The 15,995-nt window shown below is 36.9% G+C and overlaps 1 protein-coding gene across 1 annotated transcript in view; it reads right to left on the reverse strand.

Moving 5' to 3' along the window:
* Nucleotides 1-15,995, reverse strand: part of SAAL1 (serum amyloid A-like 1) — a 27,470-nt gene that overhangs the window by 6,956 nt on the left and 4,519 nt on the right. Inside the window, exons 3-9 of the mRNA XM_008589618.1 lie at nucleotides 11,508-11,591; nucleotides 8,021-8,100; nucleotides 6,179-6,238; nucleotides 5,929-6,044; nucleotides 5,405-5,585; nucleotides 2,698-2,780; nucleotides 2,421-2,609 (exon numbers count right to left, since the gene is read on the reverse strand). Of these exons, the coding sequence (XP_008587840.1) occupies nucleotides 2,421-2,609; nucleotides 2,698-2,780; nucleotides 5,405-5,585; nucleotides 5,929-6,044; nucleotides 6,179-6,238; nucleotides 8,021-8,100; nucleotides 11,508-11,591 (793 nt within the window). The remainder of the gene's footprint in view (nucleotides 1-2,420; nucleotides 2,610-2,697; nucleotides 2,781-5,404; nucleotides 5,586-5,928; nucleotides 6,045-6,178; nucleotides 6,239-8,020; nucleotides 8,101-11,507; nucleotides 11,592-15,995) is intronic.

Here is a 15,995-nt window from a genome sequence, read left to right on the forward strand (position 1 = left end):
GACAAAAAAAAAAGATCCCCTTTCCGGTCATCTTTAAAAAAAAAAAAAAAAAGCAAATAAACCATATAATGAAAACATGACACCATTCAGATCAAACATAACTATTATATCAGTACATATAAATGAGTTTAACTCACCTATTAAAAGAAATCAATACACCAACACAAAGTATCTGGAAAGGTTGAAAAGGATAGGCAGAGGTATCAGTAGTAAGTGCAAACAAAAGGAAAACAGGGATAGTGATTTTTGTATCTAGTAAAAAAGGATTTAGGCCAAAAAAGCATTAAAAGAGACAAAGATGGGCAATTTAAATGAACATCTGTATACCAAATAACATGCCACGAACACTCATTAAGCAAACTGCAAATGATAAAAAGAGAAAACAACAAACATAACTGTATTAAAAGATATTAGTTTTCTTCTCATTTTACATCAAATCAAGTTACAAGAAATAACAAAGGTTATGAAAGACCTAAACAGCATAACAACTGAAACTCTAACATTTATATTTTTGGCTCAGGCCTCTCACCTCAACCCCAGACTCAAATTGCCCACTCAACACTTCCACTTGGACATCTAATAGACATCTCAAATTTAACATGTTTAAAACCAGTCTTCCCTAGCTCAGTCTTCCCTATCTCATTTTTTGCACAAAATGCCAAACATATCCTTGAGTTTTCTCTTCTCACCCTCCCCATCCTGTGAGCAAAACCTATTGGTACTATCTAAAAATGATCAGAATCTGACTATTGCTATCACCTTGATCCAAATTATAACATCCCTTGCCTCAGTTATAACAACAGCCTCCTGGTCTCCCTTTTGTACCTTTGCCCCCTCCAGATTCTTATCAACACAGCAGCCTACTAAAGTCAGCTAATGTGTATTCAATCTCTAATTAAAACCTCCATGGATCCCTATCTCACTCAGAGTAAAATGCAAAATCACGCCCTCCACACTTTACCTCTTTGGCCCCATGTGCTACTTCTGTTTCCTTTGCTAAATCCACCCCAGCCATACAGGGTCTCACTGCTCTTCCTCAAACATATCAGGCACATATCTAGTTCAGGGCTTTTACGCTCGCTGTTCCCTTGGTCTGGAATGCTTTTTTCCCAGGTGTTGACGTGCCCCCTTCCATTATCTCCCTCAGGTCTGTACTAAATGTCACCTTGTCTATGAGGTAAGCTATATCCATCCATAATGCGGAAAAGACACTTGAACATATTCAACATATAAAACTCTTAATAAAATAGGAACAGATTAATTCTTCCTTAAATGGTAAAATAAATACTTTATAATGCTTAATGATACAATTCTAGAATCATTCCCAATACAGTCAGGAACACAATAAGGATGTTTTCTATCACCACTATATTTAACATCAGAGGTATCAGGCAATCAAATTAGGTAAGAGAGAGAAATCAGAGATAGAAAAGTGGTAAAACATATCTAACTTAATGCCAAAGAAGTATGAGATAAAGCCCAAGATTATCACTGGAATAACTATTAAAAGGAGTAAGACAATCCAGTAAGGTTACTGGAAAAAATTAATATACAGAAATCAATAGCCTTCATATATTCCATCAATAATCAATGGAAGAAAATACATCATAGATGATAGCAACCCAAAAGATAAAATATCTAAGAGTAAACCTAATAAAAAAAATGATTTATATGAAGAAAGCCATAAAATCATTACTGAGGTACACAAAATAAGACTTGATCAAATGAAAAAGTATAACATGTTCTGTTACTCACCAGGAAGATTTTTTGGTTTTGGAACTTAATCTAATTCAGTGTTAAATAAGAACAAGTTAAAAACACTCTGAAAAATCAGAATGAAGGGGGACTAGCCCTACAAGGTATTAAAATGTAAAACCTTAATAACTAAAACACTGTGGCTACTGATATATGAATAGAGCAAGGAACCAAATAAAACATATGAGAGAATTAAGAAAATAGTAATGATGAAATTTCAAGTCAGTGTGGGTAAACTGAAGTATCCACTAAATGATGTTGAGACAACTGGGTAGTCATCTGGAAAAAACTGAAACCCTACCTTACATGTGACAACATAATAAATTCTAAATGAATCACAGACTTAACTGTAGTCATAAAAATCATTCTGTGAAAAGAAGTGTTTACATAGGAAAATATTCATTTTATATTTCTAAATGAAAAACGTTAGCTAAAAAGCAGGACTTAAAAATATATATGCATGTGAATGTATGTAATTATCTCTGGTGTTCCTTGATGCCTTTTATAAATTTTATAAATTTTTCTATAGAGCATGTAATATTTTTGTAATTGTGGGGAAAAAGTATGAAAAAAAAATGGGAGAAAAAAACCAAAAACAAACACAGGCTTGGGCTTTAAAACCTAATACTCCAGAATTTAATTTAGTGAACCAAAATGATACTTGCCTTTTTCTATCCTCAGATACTCTTGTTCAGCTTGTGAAGCATAGATGGCAGACAACACTGAAAAAACAGAGGCTAGCACTGTTTTCTGTTCTTGAAGTATGATGGGTGGATCATCAGACTGGCAGAAGTCATGGCAGACCAAGTCAAAAAGTAAATTCCAAGTGTCTTTTCCAGAGTCAGGACACTGTACTTAATAAAAATTATAGAGAGAGGAGTAATTTAAAAACAACAAACAATTAAATGATTAACTATAGTGCATCTCAATAAACCATCTTACCAATTGCTTGAATTCCATCATCCACTGTGGTAAGTAGCTGTAAGATATGCATGTAAACATCAAGACCTTCTGGATTTTCAGAACTAAATACAAAAAGCAAAAGTATTGAATCAACAACTTCACCGTCCAGGGGATTGTAATCATTCACTCATTCAACAAATATTTATTACTCTGTGCTAGCCAATGCCCTAGGTGCTAACGATAAAACAGGGAACAGAACAAAGTCTCTGCTCACTACAGCTTACATTCTAATAGTGGAAACAGTAAAACAAAGAAGCAAACAAATATTATGTAACAGAATCAATACACACAGGACAAGAAGTAAAAATTCTTTTTGGCCCTATCCCCCAAAAGCAACAATGCAGAAACATGCTAGGTGATACTTCATCATTCTGGTTTACTTGAATAAATTAGAACAGAAAAAAATGACAGAGACTTTTGTAGTATGAATGTAAAGACCACTGCACCAAGCATGATAATAATAATGTTCTTAAAACTTCACAATATGGGCCGGCCCGGTGGCGCACTGGAGAGTGCACCGCTTGGGAGCGCAGCGGCGCTCCCACCGAGGGTTCGGATCCCATATGGAGACCGGTTCCCGCTCACTGGCTGAGCACGGTGCGGGTGCAACACTGAGGGTTGCGATCCCGTTGCCGGTCCCCGGTACGGGCGCGACACCGAGGGTTGCGATCCCGTTGCCGGTCCCCGGTACGGGCGCGACACCGAGGGTTGCGATCCCGTTGCCGGTCCCCGGTACGGGCGCGACACCGAGGGTTGCGATCCCGTTGCCGGTCCCCGGTACGGGCGCGACACCGAGGGTTGCGATCCCGTTGCCGGTCCCCGGTACGGGCGCGACACCGAGGGTTGCGATCCCATTACCGGTCAGTAAAAAAAAAAAGACAAAAAGGAAAAAAAAAAAAAAACTTCACAATATTATCCTAGCACCCTAGCTGAGAACACTAAAACCATGTAAGTATAATTCTTATAACTAACACTTTGGATTCTCAGAAACTCAGTCTTAGTTCTTCAAGCAATTAAGTGAAAAGATAGTGAAAAATTAAAATGATGAGTCAGTAAATATTTAAGTACCTACTATTTTCAGGCACTATGTCAGGGGCTAAGAAAACAGAGATGCATAAGATGTTATCTCTACCTTCATAAAGTTTATAGTCTAACAGGAAAGAAGATAATTAAAAGGGTAATTACAATAAAGTGATATGAACTGTGGCACTAGGGGAAGTCTCAGGTGATAGAAGACCACCACAGCAAGCAGACTTTATTTAGTTTGGAGGGTCAGGGAAGGCATCTTAAGAGATATAATATTTACACAGAAACCTGAAGGGGCAAAGAAGTGTTTGAGGTAGAGAAGACATACTGTGCAAAGGCTTGGAGGCAGGAGAGCTTGGTTCAGTTGAAGAAAGGAAGGAAATTTCATATGGTTGAAACATATAGTACAAGGAATAAAAATAGAGAGGCACTATACAGGGCCTTATAAGTCATATTTTTAAAAAAATTTGGAACTTATCCTAAGGAGTGAGATGATGACTGTGTGCTTTGCAAAGATACCTCTAAAGTCTAGACTCAGAAGGAGTTAAGCCCAGAGGCAGGGAACTTATGGAAGAGTACGTGGCAGTAGACCAGGTGGCAGAGAACAGTGGCCTGGTGGTAGCATACATGGGATCCCAGAAAAAGACAGAAACAAGGCTTGAAGGTTGACTGGCCATAGGAAAAGAGTGGGGGCCGGTGGGGGGCGGGGGAAGAGTCAGTAGTGGCATCCACATTTCTTACACAGTACCCAAATGGGATAATGATTGGATCATTTACTGAGATTGAGAATACTGAAGCAGGTTTGGGGAACAGATGATGAATTTAAACCTCACTTGATAAAGGACATAAAATTAATAGGTTTTAACGTGGCTTATTAAGCACGAAGAATGCACTACTGACTACTAAGCAGATCAGTTCAAAAATTAATTTTCTAGTTAGCAGCAATAAACAGTTTCAAAGACCTATTAAACCTAGTAATCTCTCTCGGCAAGACATTAGAGCCCCCAAACCAGTCACTTATGCAAGATTGGCATATATACACAGAAGCAAGAAAATAAATGATTTCCAATATTAATTAAAGAACTTGTCAAAAGTTCAAAGTAAAATACAGCACAAGAAAATCTTTTCTTTGATTTAAATTACATAAAATTGCTCATGATGTTAAGATAGAAACCACAGTTAAAGTTGACATAGCTCGGGGCTGGCCCGGTGGCGCACTGCTACAGTGCATCGCTTGGGAGCGCGGCGGCGCTCCTGCCGAGGGTTCGGATCCCACATACAGACCAGCCGCTCACTGGCTGAGCGAGGTGCGGGCGCAACACCGAGGGTTGCGATCCCGTTGCCGGTCCTGGTCCGGTACGGGCGCGACACTGAGGGTTGCAATCCGTTGCCGGTCACGAAAAAAGACAAAAAGGAAAAAATAAATAAATAAATAAAGTTGACATAGCTAAATGATATTAGAACAGGAATTTTGCAACCATTACCATTCCTGCAAAGAGCAAATACATCGTCACCACAAATATTAGCAGTGAATCAAATCCAACAAAGAGTGGTTGTGTACTTCACCCTGTGGAAAGGAAACTAAGAAGGCTTTTATATCTAAGGACACTTCTAGCAATTGGATTTTCCCAGAACATTTTGCACAAAAGAGTCCACCTACCGTACTTGTTTGGCAGCTTCAAGTACACAAGGAACAATCCTAAATACTGGCTGCTCTTCAGAATCTTCCTGGGGTTGGTCCAAAGGCTGAACAGCCCCATTTCTAATCCATTCCAACATTAGTTTCTCATCCAAATCAAAGAGCTTGTCCACAACCTCCCCCACCTTCACCAGCAAGTCAACTACAAAGAATAAAGCAGATATTGAAACAAGAAAAGAAATGTTAAAAGCAATAAGGTTAAGCAAAATTCCTAAAACTATCCCAAGAAAGCCAAATGTTGCCAAAGCAGTACTTATTCTAAGGGTGATTTATCTCATATGTTTAAACTTGCTTATCTTCCTTCATTTTTAAATGGAGGATTTATTGGTGTCCTAGGAGTTTAAGAATAAATTTTATATCTTGAATTTAAATGTTTTCTCACCTTGCACTAAGCCTTTTTTAAAAAAGTGACTTACACAAATTTACATGGTTGCCTAACAATTAAATATAACCTAAAAATTTTTTGCTAGATTTTGGTAACTCACCACTTGTTGAACTTGACATGATGAAGCAAATGCTGTCATAAATAGCTGGATATTCCCGGATCCTTTCAACCCAGACACTGGCCACTTCTGTCTGGGAAAGGCAAGTAAGCAACAACCTACGTGATAAATGTGAGCTTAATGTCTATCTTTCAAAACCAGTAAAGGAAATTTGAGAATGAAGAATTAAATCTATTTTTGTAGATTCCCTTATAGGTAACTTTATAGAATTCATAAAAAGAGAAAAGCATACCTGCTTGTTTCCAGCAGAGTAGGTGGGTCTGAGTCATACAAACAGTGCAATAACACCTGCCTATAAAAATAAAAAAATTTAACCCACATGCCTCACTTCTTTCATTTCTAATATCAGAATTTTCTTTTAATTTTTTAACATTTTTATTGTGAAACATAGCATATATACAGAAAAGCCTATAAGGAAACAAATCTATAGTTAATGAATAATTATAAAGCAAACAGTTATGTTTCCAAGAAACAGGACAGTGTTGTATCTCTGCAGCCCCCATGTGTACATTCCAAATCACAATTCTGTCCTGACTTTTCCAGCAATCATTTCCTTGCTTTGCTCGCATTCTATTTTATATATTTTTATTTTTGCTTTTGAACTTCATATGAAAGAAATTATATTGTATGTACTCTTTTGAGTCTTAGTTTTTTTGCTCAAAACCATGTATTTGTAAGATGAACCCACACTGCTCATGTAGCTATTGTTCTTTCATTCATTCCTGCAGGACATTCATTGTATGAATATAACAAAATTTACTTTTCCAGACTACTTTTGATGGACATTTGGGTTGATTCCAATTTTGGGCTATTTCAAGCAATGCTCTTAATTGTATGAGTATCCTGATGTACATATGCAGTTTTTCTTACTGTATATTTCTTACTGTATACAAGTGGCATTGCTGAGTAGCAGGACATGCATATCTTCCAACTTGGCTAGATAATGCCCAACTATTCTAAAGTGGCTGAACAAATTTATATACCATTAGTAATGTAAATTTTTCCATATGAGCTTTAAGATAAGCATTTAATTGAATTTACAAAATTTGTTAACATTTCTCATCAGTTTTTGGAAGGGAACACTAGAGACCAAACATAATCGAGTCATTTGCTCCATAAATGACTGTATATTACTGAGGAATAAATACCTTAAACTAGGATCTTGTGTTAACATTTCTCATCAGTTTTTGGAAGGGAACACTAGAGACCAAACATAATCAAGTCATTTGCTCCATAAATGACTGTATATTACTGAGGAATAAATACCTTAAACTAGGATCTTAAAGTCCCTCTACATCTAGAAGAGGTAATCACCTCTTTTTTAGAGACCCAGGTACTTGAATCCTGTGATTGAACCCTAGCTCTGACAAGAACTGCCTACAACAGTTTTCTTAACCTATTTTGGTCACAGATTTCTCTGAGATTCTAATTAATAGCCATGAACTCTCTGCCTAGAAAATGAATATACCCACAAAATTTAGCATATAATTTCAGAGTGTTCTCAGAGCTCCTAAAGTAGCCACCAGGGTTTCCACCATTAAAAAACCCCTGCCCAAAACTTTCCTACATATGGGAGAGAACTAGACTCCAAGCAGAAGTATGAAGGCCATTTAATCACAGAGGCAACCCTTTATCTTCTAGTCTCTTGGCAAGTCTTACCCTCTCATCTAAGTCCAGGTTCTCAGGATGACACTATTCAACAAATCTAGGTTCTCCAGACTCTATCATTGTGTCCTTGAATCCCCTGCACCTAAAGTGTTTTGGATTCTAGTCAGCTGACCCATCTCCAAGTTTTGCCCCACTGGTTCTTTTCCTACCTGGCTTATCACCTGCTGACAATTCAGGTTCCTTTGCTACTGATGAAGAAAACAGGCTTAAATCCTGAATCATGTCTATACATAGTATGAAAGCCCCTTGCTACCATCAACACAAAATGAAGTTCCTGGAGAGTGTTCATCAAGACAAAGGAAGCACTGTATTTCATATTTTCCTCTCTCTCTTATGGATTAGGATCTCCTTAGGGATATAAAATATAAATCTATTAAAAAAATAATTATAATGTAGTAAGACTTACCCAAGATTTTTATCACTGCTGATGGACACACATATCTCCTGGAAACAGGCCATATTACCTAAAATTCCCACACAGATTTCCTGCCAAATCAAATTTCCACAGGTCACTATGGCTCTGAGGTGAAAGACAAATACAAAAATAACAACTTGAACAAAAACTTTCACTGAGCCAAGTTTGGGGGGAGGGGAAGAGGAGGCAGCATACAGAAGTACACCACCTGCACCCTAACCATGACAAGCTTACAGAATTTGAGAAGGGATGAAAGACACAAGGAAAAGAAAGATCAAAGGCAGGAGTTACGGAAGAATAAAATTTATGGATAAAATGAGCCTTATATGGTTGACAGAATTTAGTTATGCAAAGAAGAAAGATGTTCAAACAAGGGGAAAGTATCAGCAAAGGCAGGAAGGGAACGATATACATGGTTAAAACAGAGAACAATAAAGAAATCACTCTGGCTGTAGCACGAAGTGTGAGAATAGCATGATATAAATACATCAGGTAAAAAGGATTGGGATTAAAGGTTTTGAACGCCATGCTGAAGAGTTTAGACTTAATCTGGGAGGTTATCTGGAGCCATGAAGGTACTCAGAAAAGGAAGACCACATACCAAAACAATATATTAGGAAGATTATTCTGGCCGCAAAATACATAATGCATTATAGTGAAAAAAAAGTTTAAAAGAAATTAAGAATCAACTTCGGTAATAACAGCTAATGTTTATTTAGCACTTATTACCAGGCACTACTCTAATCATTTTACATGTTTCATTTCATATAATAATTTATGAAGTAGGTATTATTATTATGTCTGTTTCTCAAATGAGGAACCTAAAGCACAGAGAAGTTAAGTAACTTGCCTAAGATCTTCAACTAGGAAACAGCAGAGCATTTAACCACTATTCCCTACTGCTCTTCAGTAACCAAGATGAAAGAAGATGAGGGTGGTGATGGTAGGCATGGAAAGGGATAGAGGTGAGGAAGACTCTCAAGGTGAAAGCAAAATAATCTGACAGGAGGCAAAGGGAAAAAGCAGTTGGACATGACTCCTAGGTTTCAAGTTGCCTCATTTCCCCAAAGACATTGGTCCCATTAACAAGAAAAGTGGAAAAGAAGGTGTATGAAAGGACACAATGAGTTCAGATAGTACAGTGTTTCCATACTTGCTGGAGCATGAGAATCACTCAGGGAGCTTGTTAAATATACAGATTTCCAAGTCCCATCTCAGATCTTCTGAATCAGAATTTCTAGGGTACAGCATAGGAAGCTATTGTTTACCCAGCAGATGATTTTTATGATCAAACAAGGGTGACAATCATTGAGTTAGGATGTATGAGGGAATATGCTATTAGAAAATGTAGCATGCAAGTAGAGAATGCCTAAAGAAAGTTGGAGATGTAATGTAGTATCAGTTATCAAAAGGGAAGTCAGGGCTTTGATCCTACAGGCAGAGTTGTAACTTAAAGGTGTAAAGAGTGCATGAACTCACTAAGGAAATGAACAAAGAGAGAAGAAGGAATCAGGGTCTACACCCACCTCAGGGAAGTATGAAAAAGGAAGAAAGAAAAAAGCCAATAAAAGTGACAGAGATGTGACCAAAGAGTTCAGAGACCAGAGACTGAGAAGGCACAGAAGCTGCAGGAGTGGAGAGTTTCAATAAAGTCTGGGTGGTCAAATGCTGAGAAAAGATTAAAGGAGAGTAGGGGCAGAAAAGAAACACATACATTACCCTTATAAACTAAAGAGTGAATAATTGAACTTCCGATCAAAGACCAAGTTTCTCAGTCTTGGTTGTTCACTGAAATCACCTGGAAAAATTTAAAAGCTGCCTAGAGTCTTACACTTGGAGATTCTGTTTTAATTCATCTGGGGTATGGCCTGACTCAGGATATTTAAAAGCTCCCTAGGGCAAAGCTTCTCAAAGTGTGGCCCCTGTCCATAGCACTACCATCACCTGGGAATGTATTAGAAATCCTGCACCCTCTCCCTGACCTACTGAATCAGAAACCCTGGGGTGGGCTAAGCAATCAGTGACCCTGGGACATGCTGAAGTTTGCCAGCCCATGTCCTAGGTGATTCTAACATATAGCCAAGGCTGAGAATCACTGTTGTAGTAGGCTGTGGCTAACGGATGTATACAACAATATGACTAATTGCTAAAAGGTGCCATTTCCTGACATAAGCTCATTTCTTTAAGTACTAATTGTGAGTCAATATATTTTAGATAGAAAAGCCCAGGAAAAAAAAGTTACATAACTCTCAAATCTTTATATTAATATAAAGACTCAAGGAAAAAGTGGTTCATCAGGTCCCAATTATGGTAGAGCATTCTCTTAAACAAAAATTTTATTTCAATGCTCAATTTGTAAAAATATATAACAGAATTATCCACTTCATAATCTCAAAAGAAAGAGAGGCAATACAGTACAGTGGTGATACCAGATTCAGGCCTAGGCTCAGATCCCAGCTCTATTCTGTCCTACTTGTGTGATCCTAGACACATATCCTAACCTGAGACTTAGTTCTTTTATCTATAAAGTATACCTCATAGGAGTAGTAAAAACAAATACTAAGTAGCAATTATTCATAACTTTATTATACTATTCAACAGATATTTACATGTGATCCTAGACACATATCCTAACCTGAGACTTAGTTCTTTTATCTATAAAGTATACCTCATAGGAGTAATAAAAACAAATACTAAGTAGCAATTATTCATAACTTTATTATACTATTCAACAGATATTTACTAATCATCCATGATAGGCACAGCACGGGGCAACTTAAACAGCAATAAAGCACAGCACACTGCACAGCACATATATAAAGACCTCTCATTTAGACTTTATTGTTCTTGGGAGTTTATTACCAGCAATAACCACCAAGAGCTTACTTATTTGGGAAGGCACAGAAGTACCACCTCGAATAACACATGTGAATATTAAGAAGGATGAAACGCAGACAAAGGGAGGCACAGAGATGGTGATCACAGTAAGCTGATGAGACAGGATGTAGACAAGCCTGGCTAAACCAGAAGGACCATCTGGAGACAAGATTTTATGCTGGAAAAATGAGTTAGGTTCAGATTGTGGAGAGTCTTTAGCAACAGGCTGAGTTTAGAATGGTTTTAAGCAACAGAGGATTTTGAGTAAAAAAGAGCAATGAATTGAGAAACAGGAGGTCCAGGCACTATTCCCTGTTCTTCCATATATTAGCAGCATAGCTATGGTTATGCCTACCTGGTTTCCACAGCTGTTCAAGGAAAGTATTGATCTCCCTGTTCTAGCCCAAATTTAAATTTTATGACTCTTAATAATTTTAAATAGCTCATTACCTAGAACCTGGCAATATTCAATAAACATCTGCAAGTTGATTTGCTGATTTATAGCCAGTTAGAAAACCAAAGTGAGAAAAATGAAAGACTATCCAGCACTATCTGCTATTATTGCTCCAAAAAGGAAGGCTTTAGAAATGTACATACTTACCCTTAATCGAGGACACTTGGATTTGGCCAGTATCCCCATAAATATCTCAGGAGCATTAAATTCTTGGAGGAATAAAGCCACATCCTGAAAATAAAAATGATTATTAACTTGAATGAATATTCCTATTTAAACCCCATAGCTTAGGCTACCATAAAAAAAGTTTAATTCCATATATACCTCCTTTCAGACACAAGGAAAAAAAAAAAAAACAAGAGGTTAGGAACTGTATCAACAGACAAAAGTCATATTAGAGTCTCTGTGGCATTGGTCTCAAGACAGTGGAACGATTCCACAAACAAATCTAAGCTAACTGTGATACTCCAGGGGATTGTCCTCCTTTTTTTCTGCTCTGAATCTATTTACCTCAATAATTTTTCTACCCATGAGGAATTCTCATTAACTTACTCAAACACATTTGCTAAATACCAGGTATTATTCTAGAATCTTGGGATAAGGAAAAAGAAAGAGCAAAACTTATAATTCCTGTCCCCCAAGAGCTTAAAACATGATAGGGGAAACACATGAGAACTGCTATTGGGTCATGTCCAAAATCAGAACTTGTGTTTTCAAAATTTTCAACAGAAAACAATTCTGATCGCAGTGTAACTGCAACATCCTCATACCTTCTTCCTAGAGTCTGCCCAGTGCACAGTACCTAAAGGGGCATACCACACACGTGAATGAACATGGAATGGACATGTGACCAAAATGAGCCAAATCTCACTTAGAAATGTGGGATACAAAAACTAACTCAGCTGTGGGGACTTGAACTGTAAAATATATAAATAATATTAAGCTTTTGGCTGTCCACTACCTCATATTTTCACCAAATTTGAGGTGTGTTTTGGGATGGCTTAACTTAAAACATAGGCTGCATGGCTTATGTGAAAACTCACATGGGGCCCGGCCCCTGTGGCTCACTCGGGAGAGTGCGGCGCTGGGAGCGCCAAAGCCGCGGGTTCGGATCCTATACATGGATGGCCAGTGCGCTCTCGGGCGACACCAAGCCAAGGGTTGCGATCCCCTTACTGGTCACAAAAAAGAAAAAAAAAAATCACATGGAAGGACCTTGGGGCATCTCAAAGATAGAGGAAGTTATCCTCCAAAACAGCTAAAACTGAGGTAACCTGCATGACTGTTGACTGGGAGAGATAAACTATATTATTAAAAGACCATGGTCAGTTGACAACAGAAATGTCAAGGGTTTGGATCCACATACTAGCCAGCTGCCCCCCCACACCATCATCACAGAAAACAGTACCAAACAAAATGAAGACACACATATCAGAATTTGTGGAATACTAGTAAAGCAATATTTAGGGAAAAATTTGTAGTGCTAAATGCTTATATAATATTTTTAAAAGTCTTAAATCAATGACCTCAGCTTCTACCTTAAGAAATTAGAAAAAGAAGAGCAAATTAAACCAAAGTAAGCAGAAGAAATGAAATAATAAAGAAAAAAATGGAAATCAATGATACATAAAACACTAAAGCAATAGGAAACAAAAAAGAATCAATGAAATCAAAGGCTGATTCTTTGCCAAGATCAATAAAGTTTTTAAACTTCTAGCCAGACTGATAAAGGAAAAGACAAAAGACCCAAGTCACCAATATCAGGAATGAGAGAGGTAACATCACAATAGATTCTACAGATATTAAAAAGATAATAACATAAAACTATGAACAACTTTATGCCAACAAATTCTACAATTTAGAAGAAATGAATAAATTCTTTGAAGGACACAAAGTAACCTGAACACACCTATATCTATTAAAAGAATTTATAATTTTTCCCACAGTATACCAAAAACCAGTGAATGGTCAATTTTATGGTAGTAAATTGTACCTCAGTAAAACTTATTTTTTTGAAAAAAATGATACGCAAAACTAAAAATCAAATAAAACAGAAAAACCTTTCCACAAAGAAAACTCCAAGCCCAGATGGCTTCATTGGTGAATTCTACCAAACATTTAAAGAAAAAATAATACAATTCTACACAAATGCTTTCTGAAAATTGAAGAGGGAAAGCTTCCCAACTCATTCTGTGAGGACAGCAATACCCTGGTACCAAAACCAGACAAAGACAACAAAATTAACATCTCTCATAAACACAGATCCGAAATTTCTAAACGAGATTTTAGCAACTTGAAAAAAACCAATCAACAGTTTACCATTTAACAAACTAAAAAGAAAAGCCACAGAAAAACTACATGATCATCTCAACAGACTCAGAAAAAGCATGACAAAATACCAAATCCAATCCTGATAAAGATCTCCGCAAATTAGGGACAGAAGGGAACTTCCTCAGTCTGATCAAAGAGAGACACCTTCATAAAAAACCCACAGCTAACATCATACTTAATGGTGAAAGACTGAAAGCTTTCCCCTTCAAGTTAGGAACAAGACAAGATGTCCATGCTCACCACTTCTAGTCAACATAATACTGGAGGTTCCGGCCAGAGCAAATATGCAAGAAAAAGAAAGACACTCAGATCGATGAATAAGAAGTAAAATTGTCTTTATTCACATATGACATAATCATTCATGTGGAAAATCTAATGGAATCCACAAAAAAAAAAAGTAATGGAACTTAAGTGAATTTAGCACAGCTGCATGATATGACATACAAAATCAACTGTACGAGGGTACTTCAAGTTCATGGAAAGATTCATCATGCCTTTTAATTCTATTTTCCTATGAACTTTTTGAAGTGTTTCTATATACTAGCAATGAACAACCAGATATTAAAATTTTTAAAAAATGTAATTTATAACAGCATCCAAAAACATGAATTATTCAGGAATAAACCTGACAAAATATGTGAAAGACTTACACACTAAAAACTACAAAACTTTGCTGAGAGAAACGAAAGAAAAACTAAATAAACAAAGAGCTATAACTTGTTCATGGGTCAAAAGACTCAATATTGTTAATTTGTCAGTTCTTCCCCCAACTGATCCATAGACTTAACTCAATCCCAGTCAAAATCGTAACAGGCTTTCTTGTAGAAATAGACAAACTGATCATAAAATTAACGTGGAAATACAAAGGACCAGGACAATCAAAACAACTCTGAGAAAGAACAAAGTTGCAGGATTAACACTACCTGATTTCAGGATTGATTATAAATTTACAGTAATCAAAACAGTGTGATACTGGCGTAAAGATAAGACAAATAGATCAAGAGAACAGAATAATGTTCAGCAATAGACCCACGTGTAATGGACAACTGATTTTTGACAAAGATACCAAGGTAATTCAGTAGAGAAAGGATAGTTTTTTCAACAAAAGAGCTAGAACAATTGGATATCCACAGGCAAAAAAACAAACTTCAATCCATCCTTGCACCATATACAAAAATTAACTCAAAATGGACCATAGACATATTTATAAAACCTAAAAGTTTAAAAGAAAACATAAGAAAACAATGCAATTAAAAAATAGGCACAAGATCTGAACGGGCACTTCACCCAAAAAAGATATATGAATTGCAAATAAGCACATGAAATATGCTCTACATTATTAGTAATTAGGGAAATCCAAATTATAATCACAATGAGATGTCACTACACACTTATTAGAATAGCTAAAATTAAAAAGACTGACCATAACAAATGTTGATGATGAGAAAAAACTGAAACTGTAATTATATCTCACAGACTGTTGTAATGTGAAATGGTTTAAAAAAAAAAAACCTTGGAAAACAATTCAAAAATTTCTTAGAAAGTTAAACATACACCTACCTACCATATGATACAGCCATAACAGGTATTTACCCAAGAGAAAGGAAAGCATATATCCATACGCACTTGTACACAAAAGTTCACAACAGCTTTATCTTTAATAAATAAGTCGAATATTCATCAACAGGTGAAAAAATAAATTGTGGTATATACATATGGAATACCACTAAGCAATAAAAAAGAATAAACTATTGGCATACATATGGATGAAACTCAAAATAATGATGCTGAGTGAAAGCGCCAGACCAAAAAAAAAGATTATGATCACATTTATGTAAAATTCTGGAAAATGCAAACTATTCTGTAGTGACAGAAAGCAGATCAGTGGTGGTTGCCTGGAGAGGATGGACACAGAGGCGCAAGAGAAAGAGATTACCAAGAGCCATAAAGAAATTTTGGGGGTGATGGATATGATCTCTATCTTAATTATAGTAATGGTTTCATGTATACAAACATCAAAATTTATCAAACTGGGCCGGCCCGGTGGCGCACTCGGTAGAGTGCAGCGCTTGGGAGCACGGCGGCGCTCCCACCGAGGGTTCGGATACCATATAGAGACCGGTCCGCTCACTGGTTGAGCGCGGTGCGGGCGCGACACCGAGGGTTGTGATCCCGTTGCCGGTCGCGGTACGGGCGCGACACTGAGGGTGCGATCCCGTTACCGGTCACGAAAAAAGACAAAAAGGAAAAAAAAAAAAATTTATCAAATTGTACATATTAAATATGTGAAGTGTTTTTATGTCA

Source organism: Galeopterus variegatus, unplaced genomic scaffold (assembly GCF_000696425.1).
Source record: "Galeopterus variegatus unplaced genomic scaffold, G_variegatus-3.0.2 Scaffold5556, whole genome shotgun sequence".
NCBI classification, from domain to species: domain Eukaryota; kingdom Metazoa; phylum Chordata; class Mammalia; order Dermoptera; family Cynocephalidae; genus Galeopterus; species Galeopterus variegatus.